Genomic DNA, 16,405 nt, shown 5'->3' with positions numbered 1-16,405 from the left:
GAAACTGTACAGACACTTGCATCAGGCCTACCCACTAGATGTCATGATCAACTCAAAGAACAGATGGTGAAAACCCATACTACCCAGGGACTGATATATGATAAAAACCTCCCTTCCACAAGAGAAAATCAGGCTTAATATACTAGTACAGCTATACAAACACAGTAAGAGATATGTCACAAAATTATTCTTATGTCAAAAAGAGGTAAAAATTGTGGAATGCAATAATACAAGACTATTCGTTTTAGAACAAAAAGAAACATTGAAAAAGGGTCTTGCCAATATCCTTAAACTTTGATTTTTATGTCTAAGCAATATAAGAAAAAATCTTGTAGAAAGAGATAAGATACAATATTTTTAAGACAAAGTGAAATGTTAATGCTAAAGATCCTGAGGGCCCTACAGCTCAACCCAGTTTTTGTTGTTAATATTAGCAAATGAAAACAATAATTATTGTATCAAAATTAAGTAAAATTAGCCTTAAAATTAATTCTTCATTGTATCAACTTTAGCAAACATTTACATAATATTTATTGATTATTAAAACATATCAAGTAGTAGTTTAGATCAGTGTTTTCCAAACACTGGTGGCAACCCACTTGTGGGTCATGACCCGTATTTAAAAGAAAAATAATTAGAAGATAAATAAACAAAAAAAGTTAGTGTTTGTCACCTTGTAAGAAGAACAACTGTTTCAGTAAACTTGTGTTACAGTTTATACATATGTGAATATATGCATAATGTATATGTGACATATCTATATAAAGTATTTAAATTTACAAACTCCATGCCAACAGGATAATCCTTACAAAAGACAAATCTGCATTCAATATCAAGAACATCTGACATATATTTAATTCCATATTTACTGACCGGTTATTACATATTGTATATTATCATACATGGTACTGATACTTTCAGACATGGAATATTTGCTCAGACTCACAGTTCAATGGCTTTGTTCCACATAATGACGTAGCCTGAGAGTGTGAAGGACTCCACATTGACAATATGTATGTTACCTCGTTCAGTGCCCACATAGAGCCACTTACTCTGGAAAGGCAGATGGCAAAATGTTACCCTGCAAGAGAAAATATATCCAAAATAAAATTAGAAAAATGTCTGGTAAATTTTACTGATTATATTGGAGGGTTAATCATGATAAATGCAACTTAGGAAAAGCAAAAATGATATATAAGCATCAGATTTATTTAATTTGTGATTAATATTTAATTATGCTAATTAAACTTATATAAGGCCTTATACTAAATAGCATGGCATGATAAAAAGATGAGTTTTGAAGTTAGAATCTGTTTCAAATCTAGCTATGTCATTCACTAATTGTATAACTTTGGGTACATCACAAATTTAACCTTTAAGCCACAAGCTATGATTCCAATACCCACATCACTCCTGGGTGCTACTGTATTTCTCAGGAGTCACTATACCACCAATCCATCGCACTGCCTGTGCTTACTATTCCTTCCAGGCAAAATGCTTCTCCCTCTTATATTTTTCCTCTGCTCGAGATTCAGTTCAAATATGACTCTCATTCAAACTGATACCTCAATATTTTTGTACCTCTATCAGGCCTGACATATGACAGTTAGGATCCTCCCTAACTTGTAAACCTCTTGAAAGGCAGAGATCCCCTGTACTCAGCCTTAGAAAAAGTTTCTGAAATATATTTGAACTATCTCCTCCTATGTCTGAATTATATAGGAGGCTTTCATTGATAAATTATAATAGTGTACATGAATTTACTAAAATTAATTAGCATTTCAACAATTTCAGACATCTTTTGTATCAGTTCATTTTATTTTGAGGTAAAGAATGGAAAATATATTGTCCTTTTTGTAGCACTTATTTTTAGTAAAAAAGAGGTACTATGTTGTGGAAATACATAATACTCATTTTTCTACAGACATGTCTCTCACAATAGACTTTAAAATTTCAATGGAATAGCATTTCAAATAATATACAATGATAACAGTCACTACTAGATTGTTGGTATTAACACTAGGCAATGGGCAATACAGAATATTTGCTATTCTCATTAACATACAACTTTATTACAAGGAATTTTCAAGATGAAAACATTTATCCAATGTACCTACAACTCATGTTCTCATTCTTTCTTAGAGGTAATGTTCAGTTAGACAATTACCTAAATTTCACCCATTCATATTTTTTTGAGTGTTTTATATGGTAAAATATATCCTCTTTCTAAAGAATTTATGTAAGTTTAACAAGTATAGACATTTCTATTAAATCGGCAAAATCATTTTACATTAGAGACAGTTTGGATGTGTTGTTCCCCTAAACCTCATACCAAAATCTGATCTTCAACTTGGCAATGTTGGCAACAGTTTGGGTTATGGAGGCAGATCCCTCATGAATAGATTAATGCCCCAAGGTGCAGATAATGAGTGAGTTCTGGCTGTATTAGTTCCTGTGAGAGCTGGTTGTTTAAAGGACCCTGGTACCTCCTATCGTGCTTGCGCTCGCGCTCATGCTCTCTCTTTCTCTCTCTCTCACCATGTGATCTGCTTATATCTACAGGCTGGCCTGCTGCTTTCCGCCATGAGTAGAAGCAGCCTGAGTCCCACACCAAATGCAGCTCTCCCAGAACTGTAAGCCATATAAACCTCTTTTCTTTATAAATTACCCAGTATGAGGTATTCTATTATAGCAACACAAGAACAGACTAATACAAGTAACTTATTACTTCACAAGACAGTAGAAGTCCACAGTGCCTTTTCTGAAAGCCTTAGGGCCATACAGGTTTCAGAATTCATAATTCTTCAGATTTCTGAAGAGTATATAATGCATATTTTGTATATTATATAATATGGGGGTAGCATCCCATAAAACATACTGATATAATTTCTCGCAGTTTCTTTAAAAGTTAAACACACACCTGCCATATGTTATACCTACCATATGATTGAGCCATTCCATTCCTAGGTATTTACCCAAGAGAAAAAAAGCATATGTCCATACAAGACTTGTTCACAAATGTTTATATTAGCTCTGTAATAGCCCCGAACTGGAAACAAACCAAACGTCCATCAACAGTTGAATGGCTGAACAAATTGAGGTATACAATTTTAATAGAATATTATTCAGTAGTTAAGAAGGAATAAATGTTGACATATGCAACAACATTGATGAATTTCAAAATCCTCATGGTAAGTGAAAGATACCAGACAAAAAAAGAAGACATATGGTATGATTCCATTTATATACAATTTATATGCAACAGAAAATGCAGACTAATCTACAATAACAGCAAGCAGATCAATGGTTGCCTGGAGATAGTGGGGTGGGGGTGGGACAGTACAGAAGAGGGTAGGGATCATCACAAAGAAACATTTTGAGGTGATGAGTAAGTTCAAAATCTTGATGGTGGTGATGATTCACGGGTGTATGTATGTGTCAAAACTTATCAAATTGTATTTTTTAAATACATGCAATTTATTATATATCAATTATACATCAATAAAGCTATTTAAATTTTTTCTGTTTTCAGAGATTAATGGATTTAGGAATTATGAAAACAGACTGATTCTGATTAATTTATAGGTACAAACTCTGGAGTTAGATTGTCTGGATTCAATTTTCCAGGCCTGTCATTCACTAGCATATGACCTTAGGTAAACCATTCAATTTCTCAGAGCCTCAGTTTCTAAGCAGTAAAGCAGACCTACCTCATAAGGTTCATGTGAGGATCAGTAAGACAAAGCATATTAGATGCTTAAAATGGTGCCCAGCACAAGTAAAGTGTTCAATAAATGTTAGCTAAATATCAAAAATTAGTGATATTCTACCAACTAGAAGTTATAGACAAATTTTAACTACATGAAGTAACAAAAGTAGCAACAGCATGCCACATATAAAACAAATAATGCAACAAACATCATAAAAACAACTACTTCATTTGAAATATGCCTCAAACTAAAACATGAATATAGCTAAACCTTTTGAAAATTTATATTTCAAAATAAATAACCTGAAATAATGACAAGTTAACAAAGAAAAATTCAGGAAAACCCAGCTTCCTGATCTGTTCTGCTATTTGTAATTCTCCACTATTCTTTACAAAAGCAGTAGCTACCGACTTAATACAATTACATAACTCATCTTTGTTTTTAATACTAACAAAATTATTTAAACATTATAATATGCTTATAAGATTTAAACTTATCTCCTTAAGGACAGATTTTAGATATATAATATTTTCTGTTCCTATAACAGTAACAACATATGGTAGCTATTTCTTATATATTTACAGAAATAAGAAAAAAATCTTCACTGTTCATAAATAAAATCTAAAACTTTTCCCTAAACTCACTTTCTTAATATTAGCTATCAACCTAAGATTTTTTTTTTCTCTTAGTCAATTATATAGCCAACTTACATTTGCTGGAATATTTTGAGCATCTTTGTCTTCCAGAAGTGAGAAGAACATACTCATATTTAATACTTTAACAAGAAACTTGAATGTTCACTCACTTGGCACTAAGACTTTAATAAGGTCCTTAGAATGAGTCTTACATACTTTTTAAAAAATACAAAAAATTAAATATAAATAAAATTAAAAATTAAACATAAATAAAATTAATAAAATTAAAAATACAGCAAATTTAAAAATTACTCTGCTCCACAACTGCCCTCATTATTTAAGTAAAATGAGAGGGGAGGAAAGTTTTTTTTAAAAACAAAATCACAATTAGCTCAAGAATTTCTTAACTAGCAAGTTTTCATGGCTCTGAGCATGTGAGAAATAGAAGAGTGAGAAAACCAGAATTCTGGTTTCAACCAAATAAAATAATACCATGTCAGTGATATTAGGGAAAGGCCAGTAAGAAAATGTGGTTACCCAAAATACACTACTAGGAAAACAATTCAATCAACATGTTCTACCAAGAACTGTAAGATTCCAAATTATGGGCAACTTAAAAAGTTACCAAAATGTAAAACTGGTAGTTGAGACAAACTGGACTTGCCTACTACATTTAACAGTATTCTTTCAATTTGTTATATAAATATGACCTTACTTTCTCATTTACAAAATAAGAATCTTGGCCTACTTTATTGAGGCTTTAAAGAATGAAATAATTAAAGAATAGATATGCAAGCTTTTATATAAGTAAATTATATTGATTATTTAAAAGGAGTAATCCTTTAGGTGGAACACTTAAAACTATTATATGTAATATGTATGTGTGTGTGTACAGAGAAAAAAAAAGAAAGGGAAAGAAAAAGAGATCTGTTGTTATTTAATGACTCTGCAATTGAAATATAACTTTTTTTTTTCAGTAAAAGTAGTCATGAAACAAATGTTACTGAATAGTCTTGGGACAGATATCAATTTTAAAAGACTTGAGATCAACAGCTGTGAAAAATACATTCCCATCACACACTGACTCTAGGATTGTGTGACTTGCATTGGCCAATGGACTTTTAGCAGTTGTGCCACAAGCAGAGGTTTGAAAGCACTTGCACACTGGGGCTTGCCCTCTTTCTTAATGCTTTTGGAACTCAGGCAAAAAGTGATGAAGCCAAGACTAGCCTGTTTGAGACACTAGCTCAGCCCACAGCCAGAACCAACTCCAGATGTATGAGTAAGGTGTTGAGCAGCCAGAAACCTGCAGTTGCATAAGTGACTACAGGGAAAGACCACTCCTGCTGAGCAGACCCAGATTGTTGACCCGCAGAATTGTGAGCAAACAAAATAGTTGTTATTTTAGCCTCTAAAGTGTGGGGATATTTTCTTATCCAGCAATGGTTAATTGAACCATTACTAATATAATTCACTCAGTTACAATTGTTTTAGTTAAAAATGAAGAATATCTATAAAAAAGATACAGGAAAACAAATTCTATAATTCTAGAATTAAGTTAAAACTTTTCAAAAATGCAAACAACACATGTATCAAGAAGCTGAAATACTACCTTGGATCAAAATCAAATTCATGACTATTGTTTTTCTTAGACTTTTATTATGAAGATTAAATTTTTTTATTTTAAGATGATATAGATCATTAATGATAGTAAACAAATAACAGTGACTCCAATTTTTACTAATACCAGGAGACCAAGTTCATTAAGTAAAGTAAATTAAGTTTTTATGTGCTGGCATCTATTATTAAAGCAGAAGGTTATACTGAAAATAATAATGTCCAATAATATATATAGTATATGAAAAACATTAAAACTCAGTAACCACTAATAAGGTTATATATTTTAATATTATAAGAATGACATTATATTGAGCCTGAAAGGTACCTTAAAATGGGTAAGTTGAGCCAAGAGAAAAGAGGGAGTCTGACTGAAATAAATGTAATCAAAATACACAGATAATGAAGTTAAATTTCCTCAGTATGCCACTAAATAAAGTTATATTATAAATCTCCATATGTTACTTAAACATATTTTACACATAGTGTTACTGGGAACACAATAATTCTTGTATCTGCTCAAGGGACTTAAAATACTTATAAATGTTAAATGTTAGAGAGTAAAACACATATCCTATTCACTATTTAGCCTTAGCAGCAAACAAATATGTAGTTAAGCACCAAATCTGGAAGATTTTACTATTATCTATTTCTTTGACAGAAGAACATGTACAGCTTCCTAAATAATATTGAAATTAATCATCCATAAACAAAGGCATAAATACAATATACGGATGATTACAGTTTTACTTACAATTTAATCCACAGAAAGGAATACAAACTAATAAATTCATCTAAATGCCTATATCACCATTAGATTAGCCAACATAACAGGAAGTATGTCATCTCATTTATATTCTTTGCAAATATCACAATATCTTGCACCTAATAAGTACTCAGTAAATATGTGTTAAATGAGCCGATGAACTATGTAAAATGTGGGGACTTATTATGTTAATTAAAAAGACAATCAGATATTCCTGACTTACTCCATCTCCACCTTCATGGCCAGGGCCTAGTTTAAACCATTATTATTGACTGTCAAATCCTTTCCAACTTGCCCAAGAGTTGTCTTTCAGCGCCCAGAGAGATTACATCATTATCTACTTCAAAGACTCTAATGGCTTCCTACACTCTACCATAATGCAATATTTAGCGACACTGTGGTACATATGTCTGTGAAAAGGAGATAGAGATACAAAGGGCACTGAATTTGATCAACTAGTACTCAACATCCAATTTGATGTCCTCCTATATACCTTCCTGTAGTGCAGACGCTGGAAAGCTAAAACATATTTCCCAGATTCTCCTACAGCTAAGGTTCTAGGTAACATTAAGTTCCGATTAATTGAATGTGCTTGAGATTTGTAGGCAAAAGTGAGGCAGAGACCATCTTCCTGTTGCTATTTCTGCTGTGCAAAAATGCAGACCTGAGATGTATGAGACACTTATGGCAGCAGTGAGGACCAGACAATATTTCAAGGTCTGCACATGGGTTTCATGTGATGAGGTGGAAATCGTAAAAGCAGCAACATTTCCCATTTCCCTGGATTGCAGCTACAGTGATATGTTCTAAAACTCAGTAGGTCCAGCACCCTTCCAAACATTTTGTAAACAGTTAGATCCTTGCATTAAATCTTTTTATACTTAAAATATCTGCAGTGGTTTCTGTATTAAACCCTGCATTGAACCCTGATTAACTCAGCAAGGAAATGCACTTAATTTGCAACTTACCTATATGACAGTTTATAGTGAACAAAAAATACCTGTTTATAACATATCTTGTTAAGATAATGTTATTCATTTAATGATTTAAAGTTGGAAAAAGGTTGAGAATCTCACTCTCTTATAATTGTTTGGAAGGCCTTTCATGAGGTAGACTTTTCTCACCTTTCCAAAATTTTTCTCTCTGGACTACACTTCTATCTAACTACAGTGCCCAAAATATGTGATATTGCTTCATGACTTTGTGCCTCTGAACATAAGGGAGAGTCACTTTGCCTAATCAATGTAGGAAATTCCTACTAATCCTGTAAATCTGTTCATATGGGCTCTTTTATAACACCTTACCTAAAATTCTCATTCCATTCACATTATATTATGCTTTCTACTGCATTGTAATTTGCCATTTGATATCCCTTAGTCAATCATAACTTCTAGGTTTCTCCAAACTTTATCACAGTATTTGCATAAACTCAATCAATGTTTATCAAACAAATTAATGTTCAAAGAAATAGGAAAGAAGCAGATATTATTTTGTAAATTTCTTAGATTAATTGTAACTTATACTGTCCTGCTATGAAATAAAAATTTAAGTTTGCATTAATGGACACAGAAATGTATTAAAAATAATAGCAGTCAGTTGAAAGCAATTTATAAACCTGTTCAAAGGATGCCTTTTTATTTGCAGTCCCATATATCTTTTCTGATAAACTATCATAGCTACTTTAGAAAAATCTTCATCATATCTACAACCCAGTAGTATAATGTAAATGTTTCACAAAATAAGCTTCAGAGATCCTTGAAAGTTGTTTTACATTTGTATTGATTTACTATATTTTTTATTAATTGCATCTCAATTTTAATAAAAAAAACTTTAAAACTTTTAGGAATATGTCCAAATTAATCACAATATTAACCTCTCTTGTGAAATGAGACCTTAAAATAACAGTAATAACTACCAAAATAACTGAATATCTACTTAATTTCAACAAGCAAGACAGTGAATATCAAACAGAAAAATAGTACATGTACACCACATAAATAATAAATAACAATATTTGAAAAAACTGTTCCATGCTGTATGAGGGACTTCTTAAAGTTCTGTTTTTAATGATCCTCAGGAATGAGGATGCCAGTGTTTTCTAACAATAAATAGTATGATAAACTGAAGCAATCTGGTACTTATTAGCAACTGTTAACTGCACTTTTCCATGAAAATCTGCACTATCCTTTTTCCCTTTTTTGTGTTAGATTATCCTTTATTGTACTTTATTGGATAGGTGTACTCTAAATATATTGCAATCTATGGCTTAACTTTTTTATTACTAAAAACATTTCTCTCTCTATATATATATATGTACACACACACACACAAGTATGATCCTGTTTGTGCATTTATGTAAGCCTACTATCTTAAATGACTTTTATTAGTCTAATTTTATTATATTTGTCTCTCCCTTCCCCCAAATTTACTCTCCATAAGTCTTATTAACAACCTGCAATATATGTTTCTATATCTTTCCTTCATTGAGACATGAGAAATTATGGGTGGGAAGGGAGTCATTATTAAAAAGGAAGACGTACAAATTATTCTGAATCTTGTGTTCCTGCTCATCAGTGCCTAGTGGGTGGGGTTTGTCTTTAACAGTATGGGAAGTGTGTTGTACAGAACTTTTAAAGTTTAATAGAGAAATTATATCTCTTTTATTCTACAGCTTGAGCCTTGTATTTGCTGTTTAAGCACTCCTTGTCCATCATTTTCTTCAAAGTTTTAATCTTAATTTTTCTGTGGATGCTTCAGAGTTAAGTCTTTAACTGACTTTCAATTTATCTTAGTTATGAGGTAGGGACCAGTTTTCTCCATTTAGGTAAGAGTTGTCAGTGTCTTTTATTTACTGAATGAATCCCTTTCTTCTTTGCAATGTCACCTCTGTCATACAACTCTGTCACATACATTACTCTCATCATATATGTTTCTGGACACTGTATACTGTATTTTGGTACATTTGACTTCTCCTTGTAATTACTATACTATTTTAATTTCTATAGTTTTAAAAATTTTTTGATACTTAATAAAATAAGTCCCATCATCCCATATTTCTTTTTCAAAACTGTCTTGGCTATTCTGGGTCCATCATTTTTCCATATAAATTTTAAAATTAGATTATTAAGTTTCATTAACAATCCTGTTAAAAATTTTGGTTGGAATACTACTGAATTTGCAGATTAATCTGGGGAGAAGTGAAATTTTAAAAATTGATTATTCGTTCCTGTCAAGTCCTCCATTTCTTTAGCTCTTTTATTCCTCAATAAAATTTTATTATTTTCTCAATAAAAACCTTATATTTTATTTTACTGCATGATCTGTACATTTCTTCCTATCTTTTTACTTTGATTTACTTCCAAACTTTGTGGAGTTATGAGTTAGGTATATCTACTATAAAAAGTTTAACAATTATATTTTATTGAGTTGTTTTTAAGTCCAGTCAGAAAAACTTAAAATTTTAGTACATAAATTTCGTACATTTATAATGATTTTGATTACTGATATAGTTAACTTTATTTCTTCCATCTTGTTTTATTTCCACCCATTTTATTTCCATCATTTTATCCCTTTTGTTGACCATTATTGATTTTCTTCATTTTCTTTTTTCTTCCTCTAACGTTTTTAATGTTTTATATTTTCTATGCTTTTAGTGGTTACATTTACATTGAGTCATGTTTAACTTCATAAGCTTTCTAACAAACTCTGAAAGAATGAGTATTTGGAGGTTGGGAGTATCACACAAGTGCTGTATTTTGAGTTCATTCACAGATGATAATGTTGTCAGAATAAAACTCACAAAAGTATATGTAATTCTATTAATTATGCTAGGAATTAGTTAGCCCTTTCAATGTAGAGATATTTTAGCTCCACAGAATTTTCTTCAGTTATGCCTTTGATCATTACTTCTTCCTTCATCTTTGTTTTCTCATGCCTTCTCCACCAAAAAAAAAAAAAAAAAAACCTTTACAGAAGTTTAAAAAGTAGATGGAAATAAAGAATAGAGATTAAAAATCAATATTAATAAATTTCAATAAAACAATAAAACTAAATCCACAAATCCACAAACTTCTTTTAAAGACAAATATACCAATTTCTGACAAACCAGATGAATAGAAATAAGGTAAAAGAAAATAAAGTGAGAAAAGAAATATAGCGAGTATAAAACTAAACATAAGTACTCAGGAATACAAGGGATACAGGCCTCTAATCTTAATGAAATTGATGATATTCTGAATCATAAAATTTATTCAAGAAAGATAAAAATCTAAAGGACCAATAAGCATGGATGAAACTGAATACATCTAAGAATTATATACAAAACAGTTCTAGTCTTAAAAAGCTTAAGTATACTCTGAAAAAAATCATAAAACATATTTCCTCTATGAATTTTTCTATCCTAGAATAACAAGGAGGAAAGGAGGGAAAGAGAGTTAGAGAGAAAGGGAGAGAGGTAGAGGGAAAGGTTATTCAATTCATTATATGAAGCAAGATGTCCTGATACTAAAATTGATGATAACAGAAAAAAAATTAAATTCTAACCTCACGTATGAATATCAATAAAATCCTCAAGAATATATTAGTAGTTATATTTAACAATATAATAAAAGAATTGTCAACCTTATTCGAAATTTCCACAGGCATACAAGCATTTCCAATGCTTACTTAAGTATTAGAAAATCCATTAACGTCACCGATTATATCAATAGGAAAAAAGAGGGCAAAAAATGACATGATAATCCAAATAGATGCTAAAAAGGCATTCAATTAAAATCTAACTTCCACAATTGAAAACAAACTCTAAGGAAAAATAATTCTATCTTAAAGCAACGTCCTACATTATGTAGAAACCCTAGAAGGAATATTAATAAAAATTATAACTAAGAAAAAGATACTCACTATGGACAATATCACTAGACATTGTTCTGGAAATTCTCACTAATACAGCAAGAGAGGAAAAGGAAAAATAAAACCTTCATCTTCATCTTGAAAATCACTGCCAAGTTGTTACAGACAGAAGTCTGCAATACCTCCCAGGACTGGATTAGTAAAAAAAAAAAATCCCTTTCTAAAGTTTTTTATTCTCCCATCTCATTCTTTTTACACAAAAAGAAAAAAAGAAAAAGAAAAAAGCTTTGCTATAGGCCAAGGACCAAATAGCACTCCAAGGACAATCAAGCACCAAACTTTTAGATCTATTAGTAGAAGGAATAAAGATTATATATAGAACTAGCCTGGGGCAAATACTGTCTCGTTTTTGGATTTTTTTTTTTTTTTTTCCCATTTGAAGACTCTCTCTCTTAGAACTTCCCATGTAACCAACACAGTTCTTGGAGTGCCATACCTTCCTTTTAGAGATGAAGAATTCCCTTCTGTTTCTCCAAAAGCAAAGTGTTATCGGCCAGGTTTTTTTGTTTGTTTGTTTGTTTTGAGTATTTATATGTTAGGTTTTGAAACTACTGCTGGCAATAAAATAATAAACAAAATATATGAAATTTATAGTCTAACTAAGAAGACAATCAAGCAATCAAGTGAGCCCAACATACAGTATTTTAGGGAAAGAACTTTGTGCTATGTGATAATACAAAACAGGCACAAAACCCAGACCTGAGAATTTGCTGAAGAACCTGTGAAGGAAATGACAATGAAACTTGAAAGATGAACAGGAGTTGGCCATGGAAAGAGACACAGAAGTGTGTTCTGAGCAAGGGTATCAGCTCACACAATAGGTAGGAGGGAGGACAATGGATAAAAAACAAAACAAAACAAAAACCTAAAAATTAAGGGTAGCTGGATTATAATGCATAAAGGATGAAAACGTGTAGTGAAATAAGATTATAGTGATACAAAGTAGAGTCTCAGATCTTGCAAGACCTGGAATTCTAAATAGGAGGGTACTTCAAAAACTGTGCAAAAACAGAATTAAAAGATAATATGAATGAACATTTTGAAGTACCCTCATATTCAAGAGTTTCAACTTCACTCTAAAGGCAGTGAAAAGAACACTGGACATTGCTTATCTACCTACCATCCATTCTCAGTCCATTCCTTCCTAACATTATCCAGATGTTCATTAGAGTGCCCACATCTTCTTCAAGTTACCCATATGCTTTGGAAGAAGCTTAAACCAAAGTTAGTTCCAGAGATCAGCCAAACCAACTAAGGGGTAATCCCACACTTGCTACCATTTTGAATCAGGTGATCCAAGACTAGAATCAATCAGATAATATCCTCATATTAAGGTCAACAGATTTGGGATTTCAATTACATCTGCAAAATGCCTCCACAGCAGCACTTTGATTAGTGTTTGATCAACTACTTGGCAGAAGTTGTGTGTACACCAGGGGAAGTTAATCTTGGAGACCATCTTAAAATCCTGCCTATTATAGTCTGCCCTTTAGCCTTCAAAGATTTATACCCTTCCCAAATGCAAAGAACATTCACTCCAGCCCAATATCCCCAAAGTCTTAACCAATTATAACACTGACTCAAGTCCAAAATCTCACTGAAATATCATCAGCTCAAAAATCCCAAGTCTCATCTTCTAAATGTGTTGCAGATGGAAACCCTGGGTGTAAGGACCTTAACTATAGCTTTTGGGCACAATTCCACATCATCTGTGGTCCTATAAAACTAAAGAAACAAGTTATCTGCCCCCAGCACTCCCAACATGCAGTGGTGGGACAAACATAGGATAACAGTTATAGGAATTCCCATTACAAACGAGAATGAGGAAGGTAAAGAGGAGTCACTAGTTAATAACGGATTTAAAATTAAATTTGGCAAATATTGGATTGTTCTTAATTAGGTCTCATGGCTCTAAGCTCCACCCTTGTAATGATCTTTCCATGAAAGGCAGCTCTTGTTTGCAGCTGAGTACTTTTATCAGCCTGCTTCTGGCTGCAGCCTCCTTTCATTCTGCATACTCTCAGTCCATTTCAGTCCAAGCTGGCAATGTTTCTACTAATACAATTTTCTCAAGAAACTTCCAGGTCTTAAATAAATTTCACTGGGTTTCACTCCAATAGACGAAAGTCACACCCACAAATCTTTGAGATAATCCCATCTCTATTTTGGCTCCTGCTAAGATGCCTATGGGATGATACTTTAAACTTCCTAGAGACTACCTTAGTAGAGAAGATCTGTGGGGCACACACCTTAATTTCTTAGAAGAATCCTTTGTGTGACTGAATACTCTAACCATTTGGCCTTTAAGAGGTTTTTAGTGAAAAGTTGTATAGCCACACCCCCACATTTTTCTTTGTACTTTCAGAAACAATCTCTCTTCTGCCAGCTGCATCAGGGAAAGAATTCCCCAAGTCATCAAGTCCTGGTTCCTTTAATAATTCTTCCTTCAACTTATCTCTCTCCTCTCTCATTTTTACTATAAAGCAGTAAGAAAAAAAAAAATCAGACTGCACCTTTAACACTTTCCTTGGAAATCTCCTCAGCTAAATATCCAAGTTAATCATTTATACACTGAGCAGGAGACAATTCTGTTAGGTTTTCTGCCACTATACAGCAAAGAATCACTTTCTCCAATTTCCAGTAACATTTTCCTCACTCCCTTCTGAGCTCTCACTGGCAGTAGTCTCCAAGTACGGAGCCCTACAAACAGCCTGTTCAGGGCAATTTAGGCTTTTCTATCATGTTCCTCAAAATTCTTCCAGCCTCTTCCCACTTCCTACTTCCAAAGCAACTTCCACATTTTTTAGGTATTTGTTACGATGGTATCTCACTTCTAGGTACCAAAATCTGTATTAGATTTTTATTGCTGTGTAACAAATTAACACAAACATGGTGGCTTAAAACAACACCCATTTATTATTTCACAGTTTCTGTAGGCTAGATGTCCAGGCACTGCATGACGGGTTCTCTGCTCAGGGACTTATAAAGCTGAAATCCAGGTATCAGTCAAGTTGCATTCCCTTTGTGGAAGCATTAGGAAAGAATCCTCTCCCAAGCTCATTCAGATTGCTAGTTGAAATCAGCTTCTTATAGGTACAGGAGTGTGTCTCTGTTTCCTTGCTGTCTGTCAGATGTTGTACTGTCAGTTCACAGAGGCCACCTGTACTCCTTACTATGTGGCCCCCTCATCTGCAAGGTCAACAAGGGAGAATCTGCCTTCCACTGAATCTCTGTCATGTTCTCAGTCTTTTGCTAGGAAGAATTCAGTCCTTTTTAAAAGCTCACCTGATTAAGACAGGCCTACTGAGGATAATTTCCTTCTCTTAAAGTCAACTAATTTGGGACCTTAATCGCACCTGCAAAATGCCTTCACCTAGATGAGTGTCTATGTAAATCACAAGGAGTAGGTATGTGTACACCAGGGGGCAGATATATTGGAACCCATCTTAGAATTCTCCCTACCATAGGTATATGTTTAGTAGATGAACTTTTGGGTCATGGAGTATGCAAATACTACCAGAAAGTTATTGTGACACTTAAAACTCCCACCAATAGGTTATAAGAAGTTCCAGTTGCATCACAATGTAGTCAACATTTTAGCCATTCTAATGGGTGGTTGTAGTTTTAGTTTCCATTTTTCTGTTGACTGACTTTTGTCTTCCTTTAAAAAAACAACTGAAAAAGACTGGATTAATTATTTCATCATAAGTTTTAACATAAACCACTAAAATGGTATTCATTCATACTGTATATATATGTCTGGGTCTCTGCTTTAACATAAGCTATTTAAGCATTTCATTCATCTTTGTTATCCCAACAGCTAGCATAATCCCTGGCATACAGCAAGCACCCAATGTTTGGTGAACTGAACTTAATTTAGGTTCTAAAACATATATATTTTTAATTTCCAAATATGAAGCACTAATTCCCCTCTATATTTCTTCTAGGCCATCCAATAATGGTACAGGGGTCTGTCCTTTCAGCAGTCTAAGACATAATTTCTCTGGGCCAATAATGTATTAATACAGTAGAAGAATTATATATGCCTCAATTCAATCTACCTTTAATCTACTTAGCTTTCTTGTCCATAACATAAAAAAAAGTGTTTTCATTTATTCATTCTTTTGTTTTTATTATTTTTTACAAGACTTATTAGCTAATACCGTTCATCAGTAGAGCTAAATTACTCTTATATTCACCTTTAGTTATATATCCCTTCCTTCCATATAATCTTTTTATACCTTTAGTTTATTGTAAGGCTCCTTGTGTAACTAGACCAGTCTCTGAATATCTCTTCTCTTTTCCTTGTCAGAATTTCTTAGTTGTTATGATAATTTTATTCTAAGAAGTTAGCCAGCACTTCTTAACCATCTTTCCTTTTATAGTTTTCAAGGTCACTAAATCATAACTGTCTTTCCTCCAACATTAAGAGAATTTTTTCCTTTCTTCTTTTTAAATTCTGTCTAAATGCATGGTTCTTTATATTCAGAATTCCCCAAATGACTCATCAATTCCATATCACCAACCAATTCTCTTTGTGGATTAAAATTAGGTGCACAGTAGTAGATTCCCTATCTGCCTTCCTAACAGGCCTCAATATTATCCCATTCCTGTGTTCTAGTTCTTAATTTCATCATATCAAATCACTCTCATTTCTAATGTTTACACAGAATGTTTTCAAGGCTACGTTCAAAGAAAAGTATTTTAACAATATTGTGCAATTACCACAGAAACTGTAATTACCACAGAAACTGTAATTCTAAGTCTTT

The 16,405-nt window shown here is 32.6% G+C and overlaps 1 protein-coding gene across 4 annotated transcripts in view; it reads right to left on the bottom strand.

Moving 5' to 3' along the window:
* STXBP5 (syntaxin binding protein 5) overlaps positions 1–16,405 on the bottom strand; it is a 184,239-nt gene that overhangs the window by 134,548 nt on the left and 33,286 nt on the right. For all 4 annotated transcript variants that reach the window (XM_063096374.1, XM_063096375.1, XM_063096376.1 and 1 more), the window contains exon 5: positions 947–1,081. In XM_063096374.1, the coding sequence (XP_062952444.1) occupies positions 947–1,081 (135 nt within the window). The remainder of the gene's footprint in view (positions 1–946; positions 1,082–16,405) is intronic.

The sequence above is a fragment of the Cynocephalus volans genome, chromosome 5 (genome assembly GCF_027409185.1).
Source record: "Cynocephalus volans isolate mCynVol1 chromosome 5, mCynVol1.pri, whole genome shotgun sequence".
NCBI classification, from domain to species: domain Eukaryota; kingdom Metazoa; phylum Chordata; class Mammalia; order Dermoptera; family Cynocephalidae; genus Cynocephalus; species Cynocephalus volans.
The sequence above is the reverse complement of the archived record's forward strand: the minus strand, read 5'-3'. Positions and strand labels throughout refer to the sequence as shown.